Source organism: Molothrus ater, chromosome 2 (genome assembly GCF_012460135.2).
Source record: "Molothrus ater isolate BHLD 08-10-18 breed brown headed cowbird chromosome 2, BPBGC_Mater_1.1, whole genome shotgun sequence".
NCBI classification, from domain to species: domain Eukaryota; kingdom Metazoa; phylum Chordata; class Aves; order Passeriformes; family Icteridae; genus Molothrus; species Molothrus ater.
Genome location: NC_050479.2, coordinates 30,637,178 through 30,661,517, shown reverse-complemented (window position 1 = coordinate 30,661,517; position 24,340 = coordinate 30,637,178). Strand labels below are relative to the sequence as shown.

Sequence of the window (24,340 nt, the reverse complement as noted above, 5' to 3'; positions counted from 1 at the left end):
TTACCTTCAGAGCAGAGAAAGACCACGAAAAGTCAGCTCTAAGCTGGCACAAACCTATATTCACATACAGTCTGTACTCCACTGAGTCCCAGTTGGTGGGAATTCACTGTGAACCCTTTGTTGGGAGAGAAAAGGTGTGTTTCAAGGCAGAAGACCTGTGGCAATGAAACTCTTAGTGACTGTCAGAGCTGACCGGCATCTGCAGTTTGGAAGCATTCGAGGTTATCAATGCCTCAGTCCACAGTTTAATTACTTTAGAGAGAGACAGAGGTTGCCCACATTTTTCCCTTTGGTTCCTTCTAATGAGAGTATTTCCAGTCCAGGCACAAGCAGTTGATCCAGTTTCATCTCTTTTGATTCCTTCTCTGCTTCTTTCCCTCCCTGCAGCTTTGTTTCACCAATATAGGTCAGCACAGGCTGCAGCCAGGCTCAGCTGTTCCCCTTTGCTTCCTTTTGGAGGGTGCAGAAAGGAGCCCACCTTGCAGCACTGCTTCACCTGCTAAAGGCCTGATCATCTTCAAGATATTTGTGTGCCAATTGTCTAGTAAAAGAAAAATTCATTAAATGAATGCATATATGTAAAAAAATAGGATAATATGTATCCTCGCTATCGGCAATTGTCATCACCATCTGGTATGGTTTTCATGCCGTTTGTTCCCAGAAGGAATTTTTGTCATACCCTGGGGCAGGCCTCTATCAGGGTGCATAAAAAAGTTATAACTTTCAAAATTAGAAAAGGAAACCGCTTCTTCAGATTGTAATTTAAGTTCATTTTGCTTTTTAGAAATAAAGCTAAAGTTGAAATTGAGCTTGAAATCATGAGATGCTTCATGAAGATCTAAAGTTAATACATTATACTGAAACGGCTCAGATTCATTTAAAAGCTACAGGTTTTTCTTCCACAGAGAGTCAAGCTTAGGAGAAGCTATTTGATGAATATTTTGCTGCTATGTCATGTAAACTGAGGACTCTCACCTGTCCTGTACCACAAGGGAAATGCTTTTTTTTCCTTCTATGTGGTATGAGTCAGGCTGGGTCCCTCAGGGCTGAGAAACACCAGAGGGGATTAAAAAGCCCAGGAAATTGTTTTCTCCTTTTATTTTCTTGGTCAAAAGTAGGTGAGACTGAAAACTTCTGGGCCTAGGTTTTTGGGATGGTCTCAAGCCAGGAGGTGAGTTTCTCAGGTTAGGTGTGTGGAGAGATACACATCCACACCATGTCTATCTGCTGCAATTTATTAGGCACCTACAGGTTTTATTACACAGACATTGAAAAAGGATCCATCCTTTCCTGAGAAGAGGCACTTGCACTCCCACCCTTGTGCCAGGTGTTTAATATTTGGCCAAGATCAGGAAGAACAGTGGTTAAATTGAGCCCCCTTCTGCATCACCTGACTCCCTAAGGCACAACTTCACTCTGACAACCTGAGGACTAAAATGTGGGTATGATAGCACCACAGTTGGGAGCACTGAAGACCTGTGTGAGGTTTTCTGATCTTCTCAGATCAGAAGCCATAGTTTCCTTTTCAGTTCTTTGGTGCTGGATGAGGTTCATTTTGGTTTTAGATATTTATTAATTTTAAAGAAAAGCTGTGCTTTGTGCACTTTTTTCTCTATTTGCTCTTCTTTCAGTTTACTTTAATACTATATAATTTTAAAATACTTTTTTTACAATTCAGTTGAATTCCAAATTCCAACCAAAACCAGCTTGAAGTGAACCATGAGAAAGTGCTTAATCATGAAGACTACTATCTGCCATTTTCCACTGAAATAAAAAGTAAATTTAAGAGTGAAGGTATGTGGTACAGTTACTTGCATTGATGCATATATAACACACTCCACTGGACAGCCAGAAGAAATCTGAAATTTAGTGTAAAGTCACATTTCATTGTAAATTAGCAAAATGCAGTATCTATTACTCAGTATCTGTCTAAGAAAGCAAGCAGCATATATGTAAGTGAATAAAAATGGCTGTTAAGTTGTTGATTTTTGATCATTCTGAGTTCAGACTGTTCTGTATTGCTTTTAACTGTATTCACTAAAAATAACTGTATTCACTAAAAATCCTGATTTTATTCATACTGTGTCTTCTCCTTCCCCTTGAATGTGCTGTAATCTTTATGGAGTAGCAAGGAGGGAGGAGAGCTAGAACAAGTAGTATGGAATTAAGACAGAGGTTGTTTGGGCTTACTGTAATTGTATGCCCTAGCAGTGAAGTAAGCAAGGGTAGAAAATAATCTTCAAAGGGAAGTGATGAAAACAATGTTACTTCATGCATTTATAACTGTACTAAACAAAGTATTTTCAACTGCGCAGGGATAGTTTTTATCATTTTTTCCAATCTTTTCTCTTTTTTTTTTTCCTTTTCAAAATTTGACTGTTATCATCGATTCATATCTTGGTAGAGTTATTTCCACTAGAGGAGGTTTTATATTTTCTTTGTGAATAAAATGTCAAGTGTTAAAAATAGATACTTTATATTTCTGTCAAGGCTTTTTTTTTTTTTTTCTTTTCTTTTTTTTTCTTTTCCTTTTTTTTAAGCAACACATTCCCTATTGACAGCTGGTGGTTTACTTTATTTTCAGGGAAATCTGGACTCTTTAGGCTTAAAATGAACTGAGGATTGAATTATGAGGAAGTAAAATGTTGATATTCTTAATGTTGCCCTGAACTGTAGAGAAAGAGGATAAGGCTGGAGCTTTTCACATCTTGTTCTGACAGCCTTTTGCAGTGTAATAAGAGCAAGCTGAAATCAGTCAGGCAGTATCCACCCAATCTCTTGTGTTCAAAGCTGTAAAATAATCAAGCATTGGCTTCTATCCAGCATATCTCCAAGTGTGTTCAGGGTTGAGAGCAAGACAAACAAAAATTACCCCTCTGTCAGTAGTAACATCCAGAAGCCTCTGTAGTGATTTCTCTGCTGAAAATGTTTATTGCCATGCTGGTCCTCGCAGGGGATGTAGATGCTGGGCTAAATTCTGCTCTCACTTTCAGCATTGTGCATCCAGACCAGCTTTGAGGCACGGCAGAGTTAACTGGGACTGAAAAAGTCAGAGTGAGAACTGGCCTCTTGGCTTTTCTTTTCCATCTACATGTAACCAGATTTTTCAGTCTTTGCATAATTGACAAGGCAAATCTCATCTGCTTGAGGACCTTTCAGAAGAATAAACAAACCTACTGGGCTATACTTATTTCTATTTCCACATGGATACAGAAGTCCAGGTGACAATCTCTGAGTCAAACAGTTGTGGTATTCATGAGAACAAGTCAGAAAATGTGTGTGTACAGATTGGCATAGGGTTAAAAAAAACCAAAGTGCGCATGCTGAAAAGATTATCAACAGCCTTAATGACAGTATTATGATGGTGCCAAAGTACCCCAAATGAAATCAAATCCTTTCTTCCTTTGAGCTCTTGAAACACAGCATCAGAAGCAGTCTCTCTCTGAGGAATCTGCAATCTAAACAGACAAGACTGGTGAAGAAAGCTGTAGAGTCTTTGTTTTAAACCTAGAGATTGGGGCACTGGCACTGATTTTCCCAGTGGCACAGATTAAGGGCAAGCACTGCTGGCACTTCCAAGACCCCAAGTCTGGCAATGCATCCCAGCCTCAGACAATCCATGCTGATGCCCTCTCTCCTGCTTGTCATTGTGACCTTGGAAAGGAGACCGAACAAAGTGGCATCCAAACCAGATAGGAACTGCAGCAACTTCTACTCAGGTCTCTGATCTCAATGACTGGAAGACAATATCCTGATTCTTCTCTGCCAGCCTGGAGGTAGGCAGAGCACCTGTGACCAAAGTGGGCAAGTCCTTCTAGATCAACCCAGCTCCTGTGCAACAGCTGCAGGACTGGGATCCCTCTCTTCTGTTAAGACTGCACAGATGGGTATGATCCAGTGTCTACTCTTCTTCTTTATGGACAGTTTTACTGTTGTCACAGTATTCCTATTTCTTCTCACTCTGAGTGCCTCCCCAGAGACTGCATGAATTTTTAAGATCCTACATATGTCTGGGAGATGGACAGAGCTCCTTCACCTACAATCTCAATGCTGTCCTGATAAGCTCTGCCAGAGTATCCAGAGGCAGCACAGGGGAGTGAGCAGAGCCTCCATCTCCCCACTGGGCACTAAAGGTGGCTCAAAGACAAGAGCAGGAGGTGGGAACTGTTGCCTCCTACTTGCTTCTGCAGCTTTGCTGGAGTCCAGTGTCAATCTTCACATGCTGACACGTGCAGCCAAGCTGATTTTATGTAAATACATTGCAAAGAGCAGGTACATGATGATTTTCCTTCTTGCTCTGCTCATCCTTTGTTTCTTTTCCCCTGTCTACAGGGCTTCGCGTAACAAGTCTGAGAAGAAGAGGCGCGATCAGTTCAATGTTCTCATCAAAGAGCTCAGCTCCATGCTTCCAGGCAACACTCGCAAAATGGACAAAACCACTGTGCTGGAAAAAGTCATAGGCTTTCTGCAGAAACATAATGGTAAGCTTTAGTGCTGCTCTTCATGCACTTGCCAGACAGTTACTGTAATATCCTGTTTCCTTCAATGATTATCAGAATGGCTTGAGGGACCTAAAAGTGCCAACATAAGGTATTTGAAGTTTTTACCTACCTCATCAAAAAAGATCATTTGCAGACACTGTGCTGCCCAAATCCATCTCCTTGTTTGCTCTTCAGTTGAAGATGACTCTCAACCTGCTAGAGAAGGGGCAAATGGCAGCAGCTGAGAGAAGGACGGCAACAGTGCCCTGCAGCATTCATGAAGAAGACAGATGCTTTGAACAAGAGAGATTTGGGAGCAGAGGGAAGATTCCCTTACTTGAAATTTGCAATATTCTGAGCAGAAGAACAAAGCATTTGCCCCAGTTTCTCTGCAGAAAAAATGCAGGGAAGCAATCTGTTCAGCACCCCAGCTCCTCAGTGAACTGTGCAGGACTCAATTTTCCACGTTGAGTAGAAAACTCAGACCAGAAAATCCCTCATTTTTTGAAGCTGGCAGCAGCACATTGCATCCACAGATAGTTGACATGCATCACCCAGTTTGCACAAGCAGAAGCTACATCACATGTGCACAGCATCCAATTGCAGTAGTCAAGTTCAGCATCAGAAAGCCAGGAGTTCATTTTTTTAAATGCTTGCACCAGAGACAGTTAAGTCCCTTAGAAATGTACCTTCATAGAGGGCAGAGGAGATTTCTGACCTTGCTGATTTACTCTCTTAGGTCTAGTTTCTACTCAGAGGGGGGAATGTGCACTGTGGCTTTCCTGATGCTTTGACATCCACCAGTAGTGGTCACCTGAAATGCTCCTCCCTTGTAAATCAGGGCACTTATTAAAATGGGCCTGGGCCTCTCCTGCTCTGCCCCTATGATGAAGAGGTTTCAGTGGGTGATTGTGGGGAATGCCCCTGGTCCCAGAAAGCATAAAGGGGTCTCACAGGATGATGCACTATGTCACCTGGCTTACCTTGGCTCATCCAGCACCTCCTTCCTGCACTCTCTGGAGAACTCTGGGTGTAACAGGAAAGATCAATAAAACTCTTATATCATGACTTGCAACAGAATGGAGTCACAGATGTTGATCTTACTGAGGAAATAATTTTAATGGTTCTGGCATTAGAGTGCAATTTCTCCTTAAATGAATTTTTGACACAGACAAGATAGAATCATATATTTGTTTAGGTTGGAAAAGATATTTAAGAGCAATGAGTCCAACTGTTAACCTATGGTTTGTATAGGAGAGGATGACCAGGACATCTCAAGGTTTAATAGTTATGTACACTTTTTTTTTTTTAATTATAGTAATAACTCACCTTTTTTTTTTAGCTGCCCAAGGCACAGGAAGATGTGAATATGCTCAATTATAAATCTGAGCAAAGAACGATCACCTAAAATTTGAAATAAGTGTATAAATGTAGTTGAAGGTCCAAATAATTTACTCCAAAAGGTGCTTTTCCTTGAGAAACAGCTAAATGAAGGAAAGCTAACAGTCACAAATCTTTCCACAGCAATTGGGTCAAAATGTGACTGGGGTTTGTGCACTGGCTAAAAAAAGCAAATGTTATCTATTTTTAAAGCAGATTAGTAGTCACAGAATATAATACAAAGCATCAGCATTTAAAAGTGTTGATTATCCTCAGTGTACTTTGGATCTGGTTTATTGAGTCATGTTCCCTTCCATTTGGTAGGCTAAACCAAGATTTTAGTCATAACAGAGGAGAAGGCAAATTTTCAGATTTTTTCCTTCATAAACAGCCTCCTTCATTATAATCCACAGAATCTCCCAAATCTCAAGTAATTCTCTCAACACTCACCATTTCATGTACATTGGCTTTTCCAAGCTACAGATCTACTGAAAGTATCCTATATTCTGAAAAAGACTTAAAAAAATCTGATGGACTCTTTTTCCTTAGTCTCCTTTTCAAAGCTGTGTGTAAGACCATGGGGGCTGTGGAGAGTTGCCGTGCTGGCCAGTGACATCCCCCAGTAGTGCAGAAAGCAACTCAAATGAGCTGGTAGGAGCAAATGGCTGCATCTCCACTAATACAGCCTGAACAGAGGATTTGATTTCTTTCTTGGTGACAAAAATCACTGGCACTTGTAGAAATTTACTGTCTTTAGTATCATTTTTTCATTTGTGTTTCTCTGGCCAGTATACCCATGTGCTCTGAATACAGAGCATTGAGTATTACATGCTCTGGAAGTGTTAATCAACAGGATTAATTAAAGTGCTAATCAACAGGAGGTGCTGAAAAGAGAGGAGTCGGTGCTCACCATCCCCTCACTACTAGACCTGAGTGAGGGAGCCCTCCTAGAGAAGCAGAATGAGCAGCAAACTACAAAACCAGCTCAAGTTTCTGTAAATTACCCCCAGAATCCTGTCTGACTCAGAGCTAACAGTGCAACCAGTTATCCAGTATGGTCCCCAGTTTCAGTGCAAAGCTGTGAGTTGTCATCCTGGTGTATCTGCACTCCTCCATGGAAAGCCCTTTGGAGCAAGCCCTCTGCCATGGGGTCAGGATAGGACAACAGTGGGGCAGATCTCCTCTTGGGGCCTTATGGGCTGGCAGCACAGGGGACCCTGCCCTCCAGACAGGATTTGGGATGAGATGCTGGTGCTCCTTTCCTTCTCCTGGGCTACCCTGCACCATGTGGCTGAAGGCAGAGAGAGGGTGGTGGCAGTAGCACCAGTGTAAAGCTGCTGCTAATGCTTGTGATTCGCTCTCCTTTTGGAAAACAGAGCAATAGCTCTGCAGTTTGGGGTCACAGCCCTTTGGGACTCCTCTGAAGAAGCTTTCTTTCTGTTCTGTTCGGCACAGAAGCTATAGGCTGAAGCCTCTCTAGCATCCTGATTTTGAAGCTGTAAATTGTAAATAGCAATTGGACACATGCTAATCCTTGCCTTGATTTTAATTTCATACAAAGTGGTTTTATCTTTTGATCAATACCCCTGTAATGCTGCTTGAGATCAATAGCCTTGTGAATACAAGCCCCCACTGAAGTCAGTACAAGTTGACTTGAGTAAAAAATGAGGAAAACATTTCAGGCTTGAAAACTGCAATTTTTGAATACAAAGGTTATTTCTCTCTTTCCCTAGCAACTCATATGTAATATTTCAAGATAGAAGTTAATTTGAATTTTAAAGATGTAAATATTCTCTTTGTCTAGAAGTCTCAGCACAGACAGAGATTTCTGAAATTCAGCAGGACTGGAAGCCTTCATTTCTCAGCAATGAAGAATTCACCCAGCTGATGTTGGAGGTAAACATGCACATACACCTTTCCTAATTTTGTCTAGCACTCACGGAAATGCCCATGCATTTAGAGCAAACTGTCATCTGCAGTTCCAAAAGAGGAGGTTTTGGGAACTCTGTATTTGACCATCAAGCAGAGCTGTCACTGGGGTAAAGTCCCCACCTGTTGCTCTTCCCTCTCAGCAGTACCGTTGCGCTGGGCTGCTGCAGCCTGCAGAGCTGTGCAGCAGCTCCCAAGAAAAGAAGTTCAGGGCAAAGATTCAAATCACAGGTTATTTTTTTTTTTACAAACAGAGGTGAGGTAAAGGGCACATGGCTGTTTTTCTCCTGTTCTTGGAAGGAATTGTTAGCATCTAATATTTATGCAAGATTAGCACCTGAAATGCAGTGGTGTCACATCCCTCTAGTGCTAGGTGCTGAACAAGCAGATAAAGCCTGACAGCTCCTCTTGGCTCGATACAGTTGGTACTTCCACTCTGCTTTTCAAGGCCCTTATCAAACACCTCTTGTTCTAGCATTTTCCAATCATAGTTATTCAATTATAGCATAGGTTCTTTTAATGCTAGCTGGGATTTGAAGGGAGGCGATGCAATGATGTTTATGTAGATTCAAAATGAAAAGCAAATGAGTTGCTAGAATGCATTTTTCTCTCTCAGTAATAGCTAGAACTGCCTTTAGCCAGGGTCTTCTCCTGTACTAAACACAGAGATGTTGCATAGCCCCACAGTGTCCTTTGAGAACAAGCTTCTCCTCTCACAAATGGTGTGAACGTGGCACATGATCCAGGCTCTGGTGATGGGCAGGGAAGGATGTGGGGAGCAACTTCACCACCAAGGAGTGGCATAAAGCCGGAGCACGTTGCTGGCTCCCAGAGGCTGGCAGTCCTTTGGCCATTGCAATTTGTTGTGATGAGACTCCCCTGGGCTAGTTTTATGAGACACTTTGCTCCCATTGCTCTGACAACCACCCATTTCCATCTCTGTGCACAGGAACTTAACACACATAACTCCTTCAATCTGCACTGAAATATGTCCCTCAGATAGCAGTAAATTGACTGTTGTTTTGACAGGTTGGGTCTTTGTTGATTCTACTTGTATGCTACACAATTTTAGATTAAAACAATCACTTTTGGTTTCCCAGCTTATAAATCACCTTCTTGCTACAGTGATTTTCCATGCCCTTCAAGACAACATTGGGTATTGGGATGTCCTGTTGTGACAGATGTTCATCATTCCCTGCTATTTTGCCTTTCTACTAATCTTATTTTATTAGCATTTGGACAAGACTGCTTGAAGTTTTTCCCATCCTGTTATTAAAAGATGGATAGGGTTTTTTCTGAGCACTAATTCAAAAGACTCAAGGCATAATTGACTGCAGTAATATATCAGCTTTCCTGAAAATGGCCTTTTCTTACCACATTGAAAAGGCTGTCACCAAATTACAGTGGGCATTAGGCTCTGTTTGTCTGTCTAGGACTGATGCAATAGTAAAACCTTTGAAGATGAAAATTCTCTCTAAATGTTGGAATGTCCAGTTGCAAGTAAATAAAAACAGAGTTATGTATGCACACATTAACTTGATTTTACCACAAAGCTCTGATATGAGTCACTGTGTGTAATTTGCATTGGATATGAAATAAAGACTTGATTTTTTAAAAACTAACAACCTTCACCATAGTAACATGCACGATCCAACTGCCTTGTAAAACCACTGCTCTCTTCTATGGGTTAACAGCTATCATGCTTTTTTAGAAAACAGCTTGAATGTACTGCACTCAAGAAAAACATATTCTCTGCACCTAGATTAACAAAATCAAACTAACTATAGCAGCTGGAGGGTTTTCAGAGATGCTAAACACTCACTCTTCTACTGGGGTATAAGTTATTGACTTGCTTTTCAAAGGATTGAAGCACCAGCAGATTCCCATTGACTTAAATAGTTGTGGGTGCTCAGCATTCTCTGGAAAAAGGAACATATGTTTGTGTCTTTATTCAAGGCTTTGTGTTTTCCCTTTTTTTTTTTTCTTTTTTTTTTTTTTTAACAATTAGCATTTTCCAGTATTCTCAGAATTCTTTCCCTTATTGAAGTCAGTGGGGGGGAAGGATGTGCTGTGGCTTACAAGATCAACTGCAAGTCTGGCTTGGAGGCAGGCCTGGATTTGTGGTATGGTTTTTAATGCTGCCGTGGCTCTCTGGTCAGGCTGTTTGCAGTACACCTGTCTCCTGAGCAGGTATGGCCCCTGGAGCATTGTCAAACACTGCTCTGATTCAGCTGTGCTTGCAGGGCCTTTGCTGCTTAAGTACTGCTGGCAAAACAGATTCCAGATCAGTGGGGAACTGACAGGAAGGACCCAGACTTGCTCCACTTGAAGGCTTGGGAGCCTCACTGGTGACTCCCTAATGACCGTGGGAAGGTTTTAATATATTATCTGGGCACCTACTGTTGTGTCTTAATTTTTTGAGATGTTCTCCTTACAGTGATCTGAAGATCATCTAGCTTTATTTCACTCTGAGGAGAATCCCCCAAAAAATTAAGTTAATCTTGCCTTAGATCTCAAAATCCACCTAGGTTTAATTCTGAGCAAAACTTAGCTCAAAACTTGGCAGCTCAGACTAAAGAAGAGACTCACTTTGAAGGTGAAATTGCTCCTGTGCAGAGGGTGGGGATAAGGCTGACATTTCCCTTCAGTCCTGTGAGTGAAGGGGCTTACTACAAGATGGGACCAAAGTGAGGAAGAAACTCTGCAGAAGGGTGAATTTGTCTTGGAATGAGTGATCTAATACCATGACCTTTAAAATAAATCACTCAATTAAAACTCAGGCTAAGGATTATTTGATCATTTGCATTGCTTTTACTTACATGAAAGCCCAGTAATATACAATGTTACATTAATACAAACTGAGATTTATGGGGTTTGCAGAGAAGTACCGTTTTGAGATAGGACTGCATCCTTTCATCGTCCTTTGATATTTACACAGAGCTCAAATGTTCATTTTAATAACTTCCAAGGGATCCAGTCCTAGTCATTTTGCATTATTAAAATGTGTGATTAATTTAAAAACTGAGACATGAAATGTTCCTGTGAGCCCTTTGTTGCTTCAATAGTAGGTTTTACTAGACTACAAAGAGTCTTGTAAAAGTTAAATCAGACTGTAAAATCAGAGAATTACTGTTCTGCAACTTGAGATAACATTCCTACAACTCGATAACAATATGGTGCCGAAGTCAAACTGTTTTGATCAATACATGATGAGATGTCCTGTTTACACCAGTCATTCCTATTAAAGCACTCTGCACTTGTCTGTTTTCCTTAGGCATTAGATGGCTTCATTATAGCAGTAACCACAGGTGGAAGCATCATCTATGTGTCTGACAGCATCACACCTCTTCTGGGGCATTTACCGGTGAGTAATTCTGGCACTGCCTTTTCTACTACACGTTGTAGAATTGGGCACTGCACTTGTAGGAGCAGTGTAAAACAGTGCTGGGGATGGTGTTTTCCTGAAAATGTGGTGAGGGAGTTTGTCCCTGCATTATGCTGGCTGCTGCTGTTGCTCAGCTCTGCACTCTCTCTGTCTGATTCATATCCTTCAGGTTTTTGTTGCTATGAGGCACTTCAGCTTGAATGGAAAAAGCTCTGCAGGAATAGTCTGGCCAGGGGAGGGACAGGGTGACCTGGCTGATCTTTTCCATCTCTGATTTCTAAGCTAGCAGAGAATAGCACCAGTGCTGCTGGCAGCCCAGTGAGGAGCTTGTTAAGGGCCTTATGCTGCTCCCAGGGAGGTAAAGGACAAAAGCCCCATTTAATCTGGAGTTAGCTGGAGGCTGCTGACAGCTCTCCCTGCAGCTCCCCTGTGCTTTCCCAAGGGGAGCACACTGCTCCCAGGAGCTGCTGGTGGAGCCAGTGCTGGGTGCAACCCTACACCAGTGCAGCCGATGCTCAGTACATTCAGCTTCTTTTGTCTGTGTGCTGCTCCAGGAGACACTCCTGTGCTTTGGCTTGGGCTGGAGGAGCAGGGGAGAGGGACCGCTCCAAACCCTGCTCCTGTTGCTAAGGCTGCTCTAGGAGAAATGGCACAATAATTATGGATTAATCCTCACACTCATTTTTAGTACCCTGGTCTCAAATAAATACATGCCCAGGAGAAAAAATTAGCTGCCAAATCATTATTGTACTACCCCCTGCCATGTTCTTAAGAAAATTACAATTCTCTTTCTCTCATTTAGTTTTTCACCAAATATGTGTTATGTTTTCCACCCAGACAAATGTATTTCACAACACTACCTTGCTGGAATAAGAAGGAAAATTATTTTCTTCTGAGACAAAAGAACTTGATGAAAGAGCAGCTCCTGGTAAATGCAAAAATATTGCTATGCAACAACAGATTGAGCTGAGTCTATCTATTTCAGTTCTCTTTCATCCTCAACAGTTTAGAAGACCAGTACTTGACTGTTTGCTGACATTTTCTTCACTTCAGGGGTGGGAGAGCTCTGTCCTATACACAGGCTGTGGAGTTCTCATACACTTACTGATTTCCATGAAATTTCCTTGTCTTTATCATTTGGAGGTTTCATTGGTATCCCTTTCAAATACTGATTCTTAGTGGAGGTGATAGATCTGCTGAGGGAAAGTATTCCTCTTCAGGAAGACACATTTCAGACCCTGTGCCTGAAGTCTGAAGCCCTGACTGAACATGGATAGATTCAGGTTTACAATTCCTGAGTTGTACCATCAGAACCTAAATTGGTTTTCTCTCCCAAAGACATGCTTTGTGTGATAACCTGACATGGTATCCAGCCCAAAATAAGGATAAAGATGGACATTATTTTTTATTTGCATAGAAGCAGCACATGGCAGTCCAAGTCAGGGACCAGCCTGGCTGGGTTGGAGGTGGAGCAGACCTTCCTGCAGCTGCTGGAGTGGTAATGGTTAACAACAGCCCCACCAGCCCACACATGCAGAGGAAGCATCCCAGAGGCCATAACTGAGCAAGGAATAAAGGCCTCTGGCTGCCCCAGGTTGGCAAATCTCTGTGGCCATGGGCAGGGGCCCAGCTGAGGGTGCTTCTAGGTGCACACTGGGTATTTTAGTCCTCTGTTGCCCTTGCCATTTGTTTTTTTTAAGTTTTAAAACTCATCAGAGTGCTATCTGGAAAATCTATGTGCCTTATTTTGTTTACCTCGAGGATCTATTTGTAAGCTAAATTCAGTCACTGTTTGAGGGACAAAATACCAATTCTTTCTCCTCTGTGACAACAGGGAAAAAATACTCTGAAAATCTTCTGCTTTGTACAATGAAAGGAATGCAAAACTGTGCAGAATGCAGAGCAGGGCTCTCTGAGGCTCCTGTTAAGAAAACTGATGTATTTTCTTTCATTAAAATCATGAAAGTTCCAGTGCTGAGAACAAATATATCTGGTTCTCTTTAACACAGCTTCCCGTACTTCCATGGAGAATTTTCAGACACAAGCTTCCCTTGTTGTAATTCTAGATTTTTTTTAATGAGGTCTGGAGACTACACATAGGGTTAGTTGAGATGGAGAGGTCAAGCTCACATGGTAAGGATGACTCTTAACTGAAGTGAACTCATTGAAATCTGATCACAACTCAGCATTTGCCAGTCAGATGGTACACTGTGACTCCAGGAATATGCAGTCTCTTGAGAAGGGTCCTCCCTGTCCCTTCTTGCCTGCTTTTGCAGAAGGTCCCTGGCAGGGTTGAGATTTCTCCTCAGGGGTGACCCAGTGAAACTCAAGGAGCTGCTCTGCTGTGTTGGGTGCTTAAGGCAAACCTCAGGGTGGAAGAATCCAGGACATGGCACCTTACAGTGTGCAGAAGTTAATCATGCTGTGTTGCTGTTACAGGGTAGCAGTGGGAATCAGTACAGGACATACAGGTTCATACAGGGGCCAAATCCCAGCACACCAGTGCATAGCCATCTTTATTTCTTGTGTTGATGGGAAAGAAATCTGTCTCATTTGCAGCCCTCCACCATCCCTTTCCTAGTCACCATGTTTGCTTAGATCCTTTGATTTTTTTTCTCCCTGCAGCTAGAATTTTTCCACCTAACCATCACCCCCACCCCACAATAAAAGCAATGAAATTATGAGGAAGGAGTTCCATTCTGGAGTACAGCTGTTTTGTTGAAACTGCAAAAATATTTTAACTATGCATCCCATTATTGCAGAACTTGATGTATTGTGTTTAGAACAGACCAGCATCCATGTAGGCAAAGGTGTTCTTTGCCTGCCTTAGCTTTCAGGAGTAAATACTCCAAAGCTTTGCTTAGCAGGATCCATAGATTTGAAGAAGCAGAGTAGATTCCAGGCTTAGCAGCATAACTGTGCATTAACATAGTCCATCTAACAAGTCTTCCCACAGTCATTGTAGTTTATCTTTTGCCTGCTTTGCCTATCTCATTCAGCAATACTCTGGCTGTCTCAGTCAGTGGCAAAGAACTGCTCACTGCAGAATAATTAGACAGAGCTACAAACCATTCCCCTCTAACTGATTCATTTTTATCAATGATGGTCAAATTTTGCAAATATTATCAGGTCAGAAAAGACCTGAAAAATCATCAAGTCCAACCTTTGACCTAATACCACCATGCCCACTAAACCAAAGTGCAATGTCCACTCATTTTTTGAACTCTTCCAGGGATGGTGATTCTGCCCACTTTCCTGGGCAGCCTCTTCCCATGCTTAATCACTCTGCCATGAAGAAATTTTTTCAGATGTCCAGCCTGAGCCTCCCCTGCTGCAGCTTGAATCCATTTCCCCTTGTCCTGTCACTGGTTGCCTGGGAGAAGAGACCAACCTCCACGTCACCACAACCTCCTTTCAGATAGTTTTAAGAGTATGATAAGGTCTCCCCTGAGCCTCCTTTTCTCCAGGCTAAACAATTCTAACTCCCTCAGCTGGTCCTTGTAAGACCTGTGCTCCTGACCCCTCCCCAGCTCTGTTGTCTTTCTCTGGACACACTGCAGCACCTCAGTGGGAGATGAATTCAGCAGCCCAGAACTGGATGCAGCATTTGAGGTGTGGCCTCACCAGTGCCTGAGTACAGGGCACAGTCCCTGCCTGCTCCTGCTGGCCACACCATTGCTGACACAGGCCAGGTCACCATTGGCCTTCTTGGCCACCTGGGCACTGCTGGCTCATGTTCAGCTGCTGTGGACCAGCACCCCCAGGTCCTTTTCCACTGGGCAGCTTCCCAGCCTCTCTGCCCCCAACCCGTAGCACTGCTTGGGGTTGTTGTGACCCAAGGGCAGGATGTGGTACTTTGCCTTGTTGGACCCTCATACAGTTGGTTTCAGGTCTTTCCAGATCCAGTCTGTCCAGATCCCTTTGCAGAGCCTATCTGTTTCACCACCTACCTTTTTGCCATGGCATCAGGTGTCTGCTCTTTGAGTCTGGTGCAGAATTAGCTATGAATAGCTTGCTTGGCATTTTCTACAGTTCCAGTGAGACAGTGGAATATTTGCTTCCATCTCTTTGTTTGACTTAGCAATGTATTCTGGATTGACATATTGATTCGAAAGCATTGTTGAAGTCTTGATGTGTACAAGATCCAGAAATTCTGTTCTGTGCACTGTTTTACTGGTGTGCCAGACCTCTGCAAGAGGTGAGAGTTTGGAATTGGAGATTGGTCACAGTATGGAGACAAAAGGTTTCAGTTAGAGGAGTGGTGATGGCTCACATCTAGTTTTCCTGCAGTTACTGCAGAGTAGATGGGAGACTAATTAACCTGGTGGTATCATTATCATTTACAGGAAAAAAATAATTTCTGAGATTACACCTGAGCCTTGAACAGAACTTACCAGTGCAGTTTCCTGTCAAAGGCTCTCTCTTCATATGCACAAAAAAAATTACATGAAACAATGTACTATATCTTGTGAAGTACAGTATGTGTATATAGAAGTGTGTATGTAAGTATTTATACATACATAAAAAACCTTTATCACGAACTGTATCAGTAGGATTCACATTACTAAGATATAAACTAAGGTCACAAAAATAACTTTTGAGTATTCTTCACAACATATTCAAGTAATGAGCATATATAATACTTATAACTGAATCATCTAAAGTGATATATTCTTGTTAAGGTGTGTGTATAAAGCATAGCACTGTTTTTTAAAGTCTGCTCAATGAGTTTCACCACTCTAAACAGGAATTCCACAGAAAAGCTAGCATGAATAGAAAGCAGATGGAAGCCAAAGCACAATCTTACACAATTAGATGATGGTTAAAAACTTGCCAGTCTCATACAGAGCTTACATGTTTTCAGCATGACTGTACAGTCTGATAGAAGCTGCTCTGATGACACACAAAGCTGTGTCAGTGTGCCAGCTCAGCCTGAGGTAGTCTCAAGTGGGACAGATGTAAGTTGATGCCATTGGAGGGTCACTTTCTCTCAGGCTTCCTTTCAGATGCACTCTGTTGGGTTAGTCACCACACTGGGCATAGGGAGACCTTCCTCTTGGCAGCCCATGACATACTTGTTGTTGTCTCCACCCTGAGCCAGCCATGGCCTTTTGCACAAATCCATCTCTTCTTTCCGTTCCCAAATCTCAGTTCCTAGATGTTGGATGGATTTCAGGTTCAAGCCAGCTGATCATGGGGCTGGAGGCACATGGATATTCAACTCATGGCTGGCCAGAGGGAGGACTTGGTGGCACTGTGAAGTCCCCCTCCCAGGAGACTAACTGCTGTAAAGTCATGTCCAGATGTGGAAGTCCTCTTCTCCCTGCTCCCACCTGCCAGGATGCAGGAAGTGGGGAACCAGACCTGCCACCCCAAGGGCATTTCCCAGGATCTGAGGGGATTCCCCCAGGAAGGGGCTTGATCTGGGACTGACCTGGCTGACTCAGGGTGACTCTCAGCCTCACTGCTCCTGCAAGTCAGGCTCTTCAGGGAGAGAACAAATCCCAGTGATCCACAACAGGCTGGTGCATGGAGCTTAGTATCACTATGGGGAACCAGACACCCTTTTCCAGCCCTCTCCCAGGTCTCATCATTTAATTGCATGGACATACCTGCTGCATCTGATGGTCTCTGAGAGACATCAAATATTGCTGATTGCTGGGACTTAATCTGATGACCAGCCCACAGAGAAGTGGCCACTCAGTTTGTCCAACAGGTCCTCCCTCTGTTTTAGAGTACCTGGAAATCAGTGAGGAAACTCCTGTCAAATGCCACAGGCTTTGTACCACAAATTGTTGCACATCTCTGCAAGTGTTGCTTGTTGTGATATTTCTGTTTGTCTCAAAACTTATTTCTCTTTGCAGTGTGATGTCTTGGATCAGAATTTGTTAAACTTCCTCCCAGAACAAGAACACTCAGAAATTTATAAGATGTTATCTTCTTGTATGCTTATGACAGATTCTGCCTCATCCGATTACTTAAAAAGTAAGTTTCATTTTATCTTCTCTAGTAAATGAAAAAGCACAGGCAGGATAAAAAATTTGCTCCCAGAAAGAGCTTTTTATGTGATGTGCAATAAAAAAATTAGGTTCATAGCCTTTCAAAAAGATCTTACCACCTGGAATGACCCTTTGGTTCTATTTTTAAATGAAACTCTTTGCCTTTATTTTACTAGGCTAAGACTACTTGCAGTTATGTTAATTATTAAATATCATATCATTTGAGACAGTTAAGGAAAATAGGTTAGCTGATGGAAATTGAGAGTTCGCCTGAGACAAATCACATCTTAATTGATATTTCAGCCTGTTCAAGTAAGATGTTGTTCAGAGATCAGCTAATGTGGCGTACTTTTGGTTTGCCTTACAGTCAAAAATACCTCTAAAACTATTGTAATTCTTTTTCCAATTGAAATTTGATTTCCTTGGAAATGTTTTTACTTCCTCAGCCTTACTCACTCTAGGAGGTAAGATGCAGAAAACCAAAAACGACACAATAATGTAAGATGTACAGCTGCCCAATCTACTGTATCGTACAAAACCTGCAGCTGATAGCTAATATGCCAAAGTTAATTTAATAGATGTTTTTAGGTAATTAAGCATAGTTTTCCAACACAGGATGTAGAACAGCTGTGAGTTGTGAGGAGCCTAAATAGATAAAAGCAGTAAGTGAAGAACCCAGTTCTCTCTGTGGCTGCACTGAGGCTGTGGCTGTGTTACTCCTGTGATGAGGTGGTGTTAGAGAAGGGCAAGCCTTCAAAGCTGTCCCCGAGCTGCAGGCACGCCTGGGCACAGTGCTGAGCAACCTGCATCCCTGCAAGGCTTTCTTGCAGAGCCTCTGCTCCTGCAATGTATAGCACATTGGTGTTTGAGACTCCTGACAGGTAACAAGCTGCTCTTGTGCTGCCAGTTGCAAGATTGGGGTTGGAAGACACCATTGGTTGTGTTTAGCTGAAATAGTATATTTATTTCTTCTTCTTCTTCTTTTAACAATCCAGCTGACAATGAACTAGAGTTTTATTGTCATCTTCTGAGAGGAAGTTTGAACCCAAAGGAATTTCCAACATATGAATACATAAAATTTGTAGGAAATTTTCGGTCTTACAGCAATGGTAAGCTTTAATTGTTGTATAAATGTTCCTTTAGCTGTGTAAAATAAAATTTAAGTATTGCTCCATTGAACAAGACAGGCTTTTAACTGACAGAACTATTTTTAACATTACGGGATAAATCTTGCTTCTCACGGATCTCATGGCTGAGTTGCAATAGCTGGATGAATACATGTGATGAGTGAAATTGTGTTAGTTGCTTTTGTTACTGCCCTTCACTTGCAGTGATCCTGGACTCAGGGTAAGTTTGCAAATAATGACAGGTTTAGATGAGGGTTTATTTGTGCTCACTGATACTGTGTGCTAAGGCCCCACATATTAGCAAAATTATAATCTTGCTGCCTTATCTGCTGGTTTACTTTAAACACAAATTCCGTGCCAGAACTGATAACCTAACAAATCTGTCTTCTTACCCTTCTCTGCAAAATCCTGGGGAAAGGCAGCAGTGCCACGTTTCATCAGAATGGCTGAGGACACTGCCACCCACCTCCCTCTCCAGCTGCCATTTTGCATTCCTCTCCAGCACTGCAGAACCCACTACTCTCCAAAAAAAAGGGAAAACATGCAGTCAGCATAGTCACTAATGCACCACAGTCAGCCCAGGGAAACCATCTTTCAAAGGGTGAAGAGCAGATTTCCACCTCACCCGTTCTCTAACAAACAGATTGCTGCACGGCCATTAGTGTCAGAAATGAAATACTCTTTTATTCCTTTCCTTCTCCTGCCTGCCCAAGTTTGCTTTAGTTACTTGCCTGACTGAACTCCAGAGTGGCATTTCCAAAGTTGCTGGTATTGTTCCAAATAGGTCATCCTCTGCAAAAAAATTCCCCACCGTGCTTTCCAAAAACTGCACGCCACGCTGTGAAAAAAAATGTCCCTGTCCCCATTTAACTTTCTGTTTTTGCTCCACATGACTAGAATAGAAACCTACGTGCAGGATGGAGATATGTATTTCTTGTTTGGTGCCATCTGATTTGAGGCTCTATTTGTATTGAAAAATGTAGCTGCCTGTATGCTTTCTAGTTTGAATGAAGTGAAATGCGCCTGCCTGACAGACGCGCACACCAAGCTGTTCTGTTTTCTAGAGCAGAAACCGGATTTCAGGTGCTGACTCATAAGGACACATTTCTACCAGGGGAATTTCTGATCCATTTTCTTCAAGGATTTTCAGCCCTTTATTTTAGTGTGACATTAATATTGCCCCCTTACCCGTTAGTATTTCACATCCCAGCTATTTCATCAGTGGCTATTTCTCAGAAAAATGATAAAACTTACATTACAGCTATCTTCCCTAGCTTAATGCATAGAAACTAAATGGGAACATATTGATTTCAGAAGACACCAAATCATTTTCCAAAGACCCCATCTTAATAGCTTTCAAACAAGTCATGTGCTTTCTTCTTCACATTTTCCCCCTTTGTGCCACTTTTTTCTAAATCTTCACTTTATTTTGTCTCTTCCACTTTCTTCCCATCTCTGCTGCAGCCTGACCCTCTGGTTGACAGGGAGGGGAAGCCTTACCTGGCTCTGTGAGATGGTGCCTCCTGGCCCCCTTGCCATCTGACTTTAGTTTTGCCAGTACAGTGCAGAGCCTGATGGAAATGCCACACCAGTGCATGTCCAGCACTGCTCCCCTTTGGCTGGGAGTCACCCCCATGGCTGCCTCCCAGCAAAGGTGGAAGTGAGTGTCCTGGACTCACATGTAGCAGCAGCAAACTGTTTGCTTGGGAGCTGATACCCTTGGCTTAGAGGGTGAGCAGCCAGAGGAGGGTGCAGACCCCTGAAGTGGCTGTCCTTGGATCCACTGGGCTCCTTGCACCAGCCTGCTGCACCCTGAGCAAGGCACAGGAGAATCAGCTCAAGTGAGCACCATAGGAATGCTCCACCCTTTGGGGAAGCCACCCAAGGGCTGGGGGCAGGCACCTGTGCTTTGGCACAGGGACTTGTGGCACAAACTCCAAGCATCTGGTGGGTGCAGGGGTGGACTGGGTTCCTGCCTCTGCTTGGCCCACAGTTACCAGGCACCATCCCCCAGCCCATGCTCCTCAGGGCTGTCACCTGTTGGGCCTGACAGTAATTGCCCTCTTTTCCTCCTGTTAAATAAATGCCCATTCTCCAGTCATCCATCCTCCAGGTGTGAGGCCAAGTGGGCAAGAGAGAAAGTGGTGAGAAGGGTGGTGGGAGAGACATATCACTCAGGGCAGCATTTGTCCTATATGCATAGGATCAGCTGGCCCCAAAGCCTGCTTTTTGGAGGTGTTTGTGAAGGAAGGATTCTAAGCTAAAGATAAGAGTTAGCTGGGGGAGAAAGACAGAAATTGCAAATTAGGCTTAATTAGGAGGAGACATTCCTTATGAATGTATTGAAGAATGTTTTTCCCTGTAGCTTTTCACAGCAGTGGAAGTGTGAGCATGTTTTTACACATGGGAGACTGATACAGGATGTTCCTTAAATACAAATCCTGCCATTCCTTTTTAGGCAGCCAATGCAAACTCCTACCTTTGTTTCCAATGGTTTGCTGAGCATACTCTGAGCCCACTCAGCCTGCGTGTTCCTGCCACAAGGATGCCAGAGCCTCTATGGCCAGGGAAGTTCTTTTATCCCTGGGCAGATTATATCCTGTCAGGATACTTAGCTATTCTGTTATCATTAATGTAGAGTCATAGCAGGAGTAAATCTGTCTCCATTCCTTCTCATTTAACCTTTGCTGATGTTTTTAAGAACTGGTAGGTCCTACTTCACCCTCTTTAACAGAAATGTCACTATCTTTATTCTACTTCCACATAGCCTTTTATGTAATCTCTTTTGAATTATCATCTCCTTAGGCTTATTTTATTATTGTTCATTGTTCATACAGTGTTGGTGCTTGGGGCAAGGAGGTCATGCCTGTGAGTCCCCAGTCACCTTGCTCCCCTCCCTCCTCCCTCATACCTTCCCCCTTAATCTCATTGTTGACTTCTGGCTGAGAACATCATATAGGGATAGGTTTGAATGGATTAATTTGAAGGATTGCAGCTTAGAAAGCCAGTTAGGGGCTTAGCTTCTCTCCCTAACTTTAATGGGAGCTCTGAGGCTTTAAAGGCCGTCATACTGAGATGCCAAAGATAATTTTTTTCATGCTGAAGTAGGACAAATACCTGATATCTGCCAAGGTGACTTGTCACCAGAATTGCTGTCAGGGAGCCAGATCACACACAATCTGCATCGAACCCATGCTACTCCCACAGAGGAGCAGTCACTGGCATCTTTGCTGATCCCAGAAGAGGCAGGGACATGCATGTACAGGCCCAGAAATTGCCCAGGAAAGCTCTCTCAGTTCACAGCAGGTATTCTGTCTTTCAGGAGATCACTGTCCCTGGAGCTCCTAGGGTCAGCTACAGCTTTGGGCTAGAGGAGCTACACAGCCCAGTGCCAGGGTTAGCAAGAGCATGCACACTTTGAACTGGTCCTGAGGAATCTGTACTCTGCAAACCCTACTGCAGAGCATTTCTGCAGCTGTATCTGCACCAGGGATGTGACATGAGCTGCCTGCACATGAGAGAATCCCCATTGCACTGGCTGTGCCCAAGTGAGAGCAGCTGACCAGCGAGACAGCAGTGCAAGCTGTGCAGAGTGCTGCATGAGTCACTGCCTGTGCTAAATCAAATACAAGAGATTTGATTTTCCATTTGGGAGGATTATATAATCATCATTAATTAAGCTTCAATGAGAAAAGGAGGACTGTAACCTGATGTGAAGATTCAGTAGTCCCGTGAGAGGAAAGGAGGTGGCCCATGGGCCACTCAGACGAGGAAGGTGGAATTCCTTTTTGCTTCTGTGAGAAATGCCTACTTGCTGTCAGATCATCAGGGTTGTTTGTTGTTTATTTGTAAATAGGAACTCTGTCCAATATTTTTATATATTTCAGGTTCTGGGTCTGTAGTCCAGATTTTAACGAGAGTCATGAAGGGAGCTCACATCTGAGGGAGCCAATTGCATCATTGTACCTATTAACCTGTAGTACCCGATAAGAGAGAGAGTCATATCAGCATCACCAATGAATAATAGAGTGGCTCTCACCCAGTCTAGCCTGAGGGCTGAGGGGGAAGGCAAGTAATGAAGGTAACTCTCCCCAAAAGTCCAAGGAAGTGCTCAGCTCCAATATAAAATGTCAGATCGAGTGAGAATACATTATTTTACAAAGCCGCTTAATAGCTCACTCAGATAAGAAATTATAAGATGGGTTGGATTTAGTCCTCCTGTGAAAATTGTTTGTACATTTGTAAACACACAAAGATCTCTCATAATTATATATCCAAATATTGGCTCTGGTATCCTCTTTCTGAAGTGACACACTTGCTTAAAAACTCCTGAAAGGGACAAAAACAGAGTCCTCCCTTTCAAAGAGTTAATCAATATTAAAAAGGACCACCAGCATCTTTTAAGTGATAGATCTGTCCTTTCATCCAAAATCCCTGAAGCTTTTCTCTTGAAGAAGTAGATAAGCATTATGTGAAAAGAGTTCCTAATCAAGTAATGTAATATTATAGTGGAATTTAAAATTGTGCATTTTTGTTCCCAATTACATGGAAACTCAGGAAGTATCTGGTAACTGAATGCTAATAATGGAAGATACTCTACTGTTAGCTGATACATCTCTCAGATACAATAATAAGCATCAAGAAAATTAATATGTTGAGGAGGAAAAAAGTCTTAACTTTCAGAAAAATTAATTGCATCTGAATTAATTTTTAAAATAAGTAAACAGTTCATACGGAAGATACATTGATCTTGAGCCTCTGTAAGTATATGCTGAAACATCTGAAACAAGAATAACTCAATCCAAAATGAATATTTTGATCAGAACCAACAGCCCCATATTATTATTTGCTATTAACAATATCATAGAAGCCACACCTAACAATATGCAGCATTCATGCTTGGCTCTCTCTGCAAAGAAAAGACAGCATGGCTGTTCTAAGGAATCTACTTGGGATTCATATCACACATATCATACCATTCATATCATTCAACAGAGGATGGCCAGGGGAGAAACAGGAGGAGGAGAGAGGAGAGAGTAGATCAAAGTGGACAGGTGATGTATGGACAGTGTCACTGTTACTCATCTACATATCTACTGAGAGCAGTCTAGCTTGCCACCAGCACTTTAGATTTCTTCATTATATCTGGTAATTGCCAAATATTCTGTTCATCTGAGGCCTGAATTAATTTATATGAAACAAATTTGAGTTTATTCTGGTCTGTTTGGCTTGTATTTTTGAAATCACTGTTCAGTTTGCTTGACAGTCACTAAGACTGGTTCTTTAAATATTAACATCTCTTGACAAAGTAGGAAGGAGGGATTTCTTCTTTCAAATGGCATAAGCAGGAGGTTTGCTATCTTAGGAAGATTATGTTTTACACATTCCAAGCTGAAGTAAGATGACCGAGCAACTGACTGCTGTACTATTATTAACTGAATAAAGTGGCATCTGGGGTTTTTAAAACATGTTTTCATTCACTTCATATGGCATGATTTCTCTCCCTAAGGATAAAAATCCTTTTGTCTGTAATAGTGAAGGGCTTAGTTCCTTTTGTACATTATTTATTTGTAACATTCTGTTCCAAGTGTTCTGGTCTTAAAAAAAAATTAAAAATAAACAAAAGAAAAAAAACTAAGATCTCTGTATAGGTAAATCTTTGTGTCTTATGAGATACTTGCAGGTATTTAATACTTCTACAGAAGAATTTTGGGGTACTCTAGGGGCAACAGGCGTGATAGGTAACCACAAAAATGATTAAAATTCACGCTAAGGAGCATCAGCTAGCTGATATATATGAAACAACTGTTTCACCTTTCTGATTATCTATTTAGCTTTGTCACATGGCCTTCAGATTTCCTTACTCAAGATATTTTGTCCTGATTATTTAATTGTGAAATACACAGGCCTTCATTTACCCAAGCTCACCTGTTTATGGCCAGCCTAACATTTCATTAGGCATCATCTGACAAAAGCACTCCAAGCCCTATATTTGACTGATAAATCTTAATATCTGCATAGCCTCAGGCTTGATCCTAT

The 24,340-nt window shown here is 42.3% G+C and overlaps 1 protein-coding gene across 2 annotated transcripts in view; it reads left to right on the top strand.

Moving 5' to 3' along the window:
* Positions 1 to 24,340, top strand: part of NPAS2 (neuronal PAS domain protein 2) — a 105,328-nt gene that overhangs the window by 52,054 nt on the left and 28,934 nt on the right. For both annotated transcript variants that reach the window (XM_036385923.2, XM_036385930.2), the window contains exons 3-7: positions 4,333 to 4,481; positions 7,666 to 7,757; positions 11,065 to 11,154; positions 17,040 to 17,160; positions 18,170 to 18,283. In XM_036385923.2, coding sequence (XP_036241816.2) covers positions 4,333 to 4,481; positions 7,666 to 7,757; positions 11,065 to 11,154; positions 17,040 to 17,160; positions 18,170 to 18,283 — 566 coding nt within the window. The remainder of the gene's footprint in view (positions 1 to 4,332; positions 4,482 to 7,665; positions 7,758 to 11,064; positions 11,155 to 17,039; positions 17,161 to 18,169; positions 18,284 to 24,340) is intronic.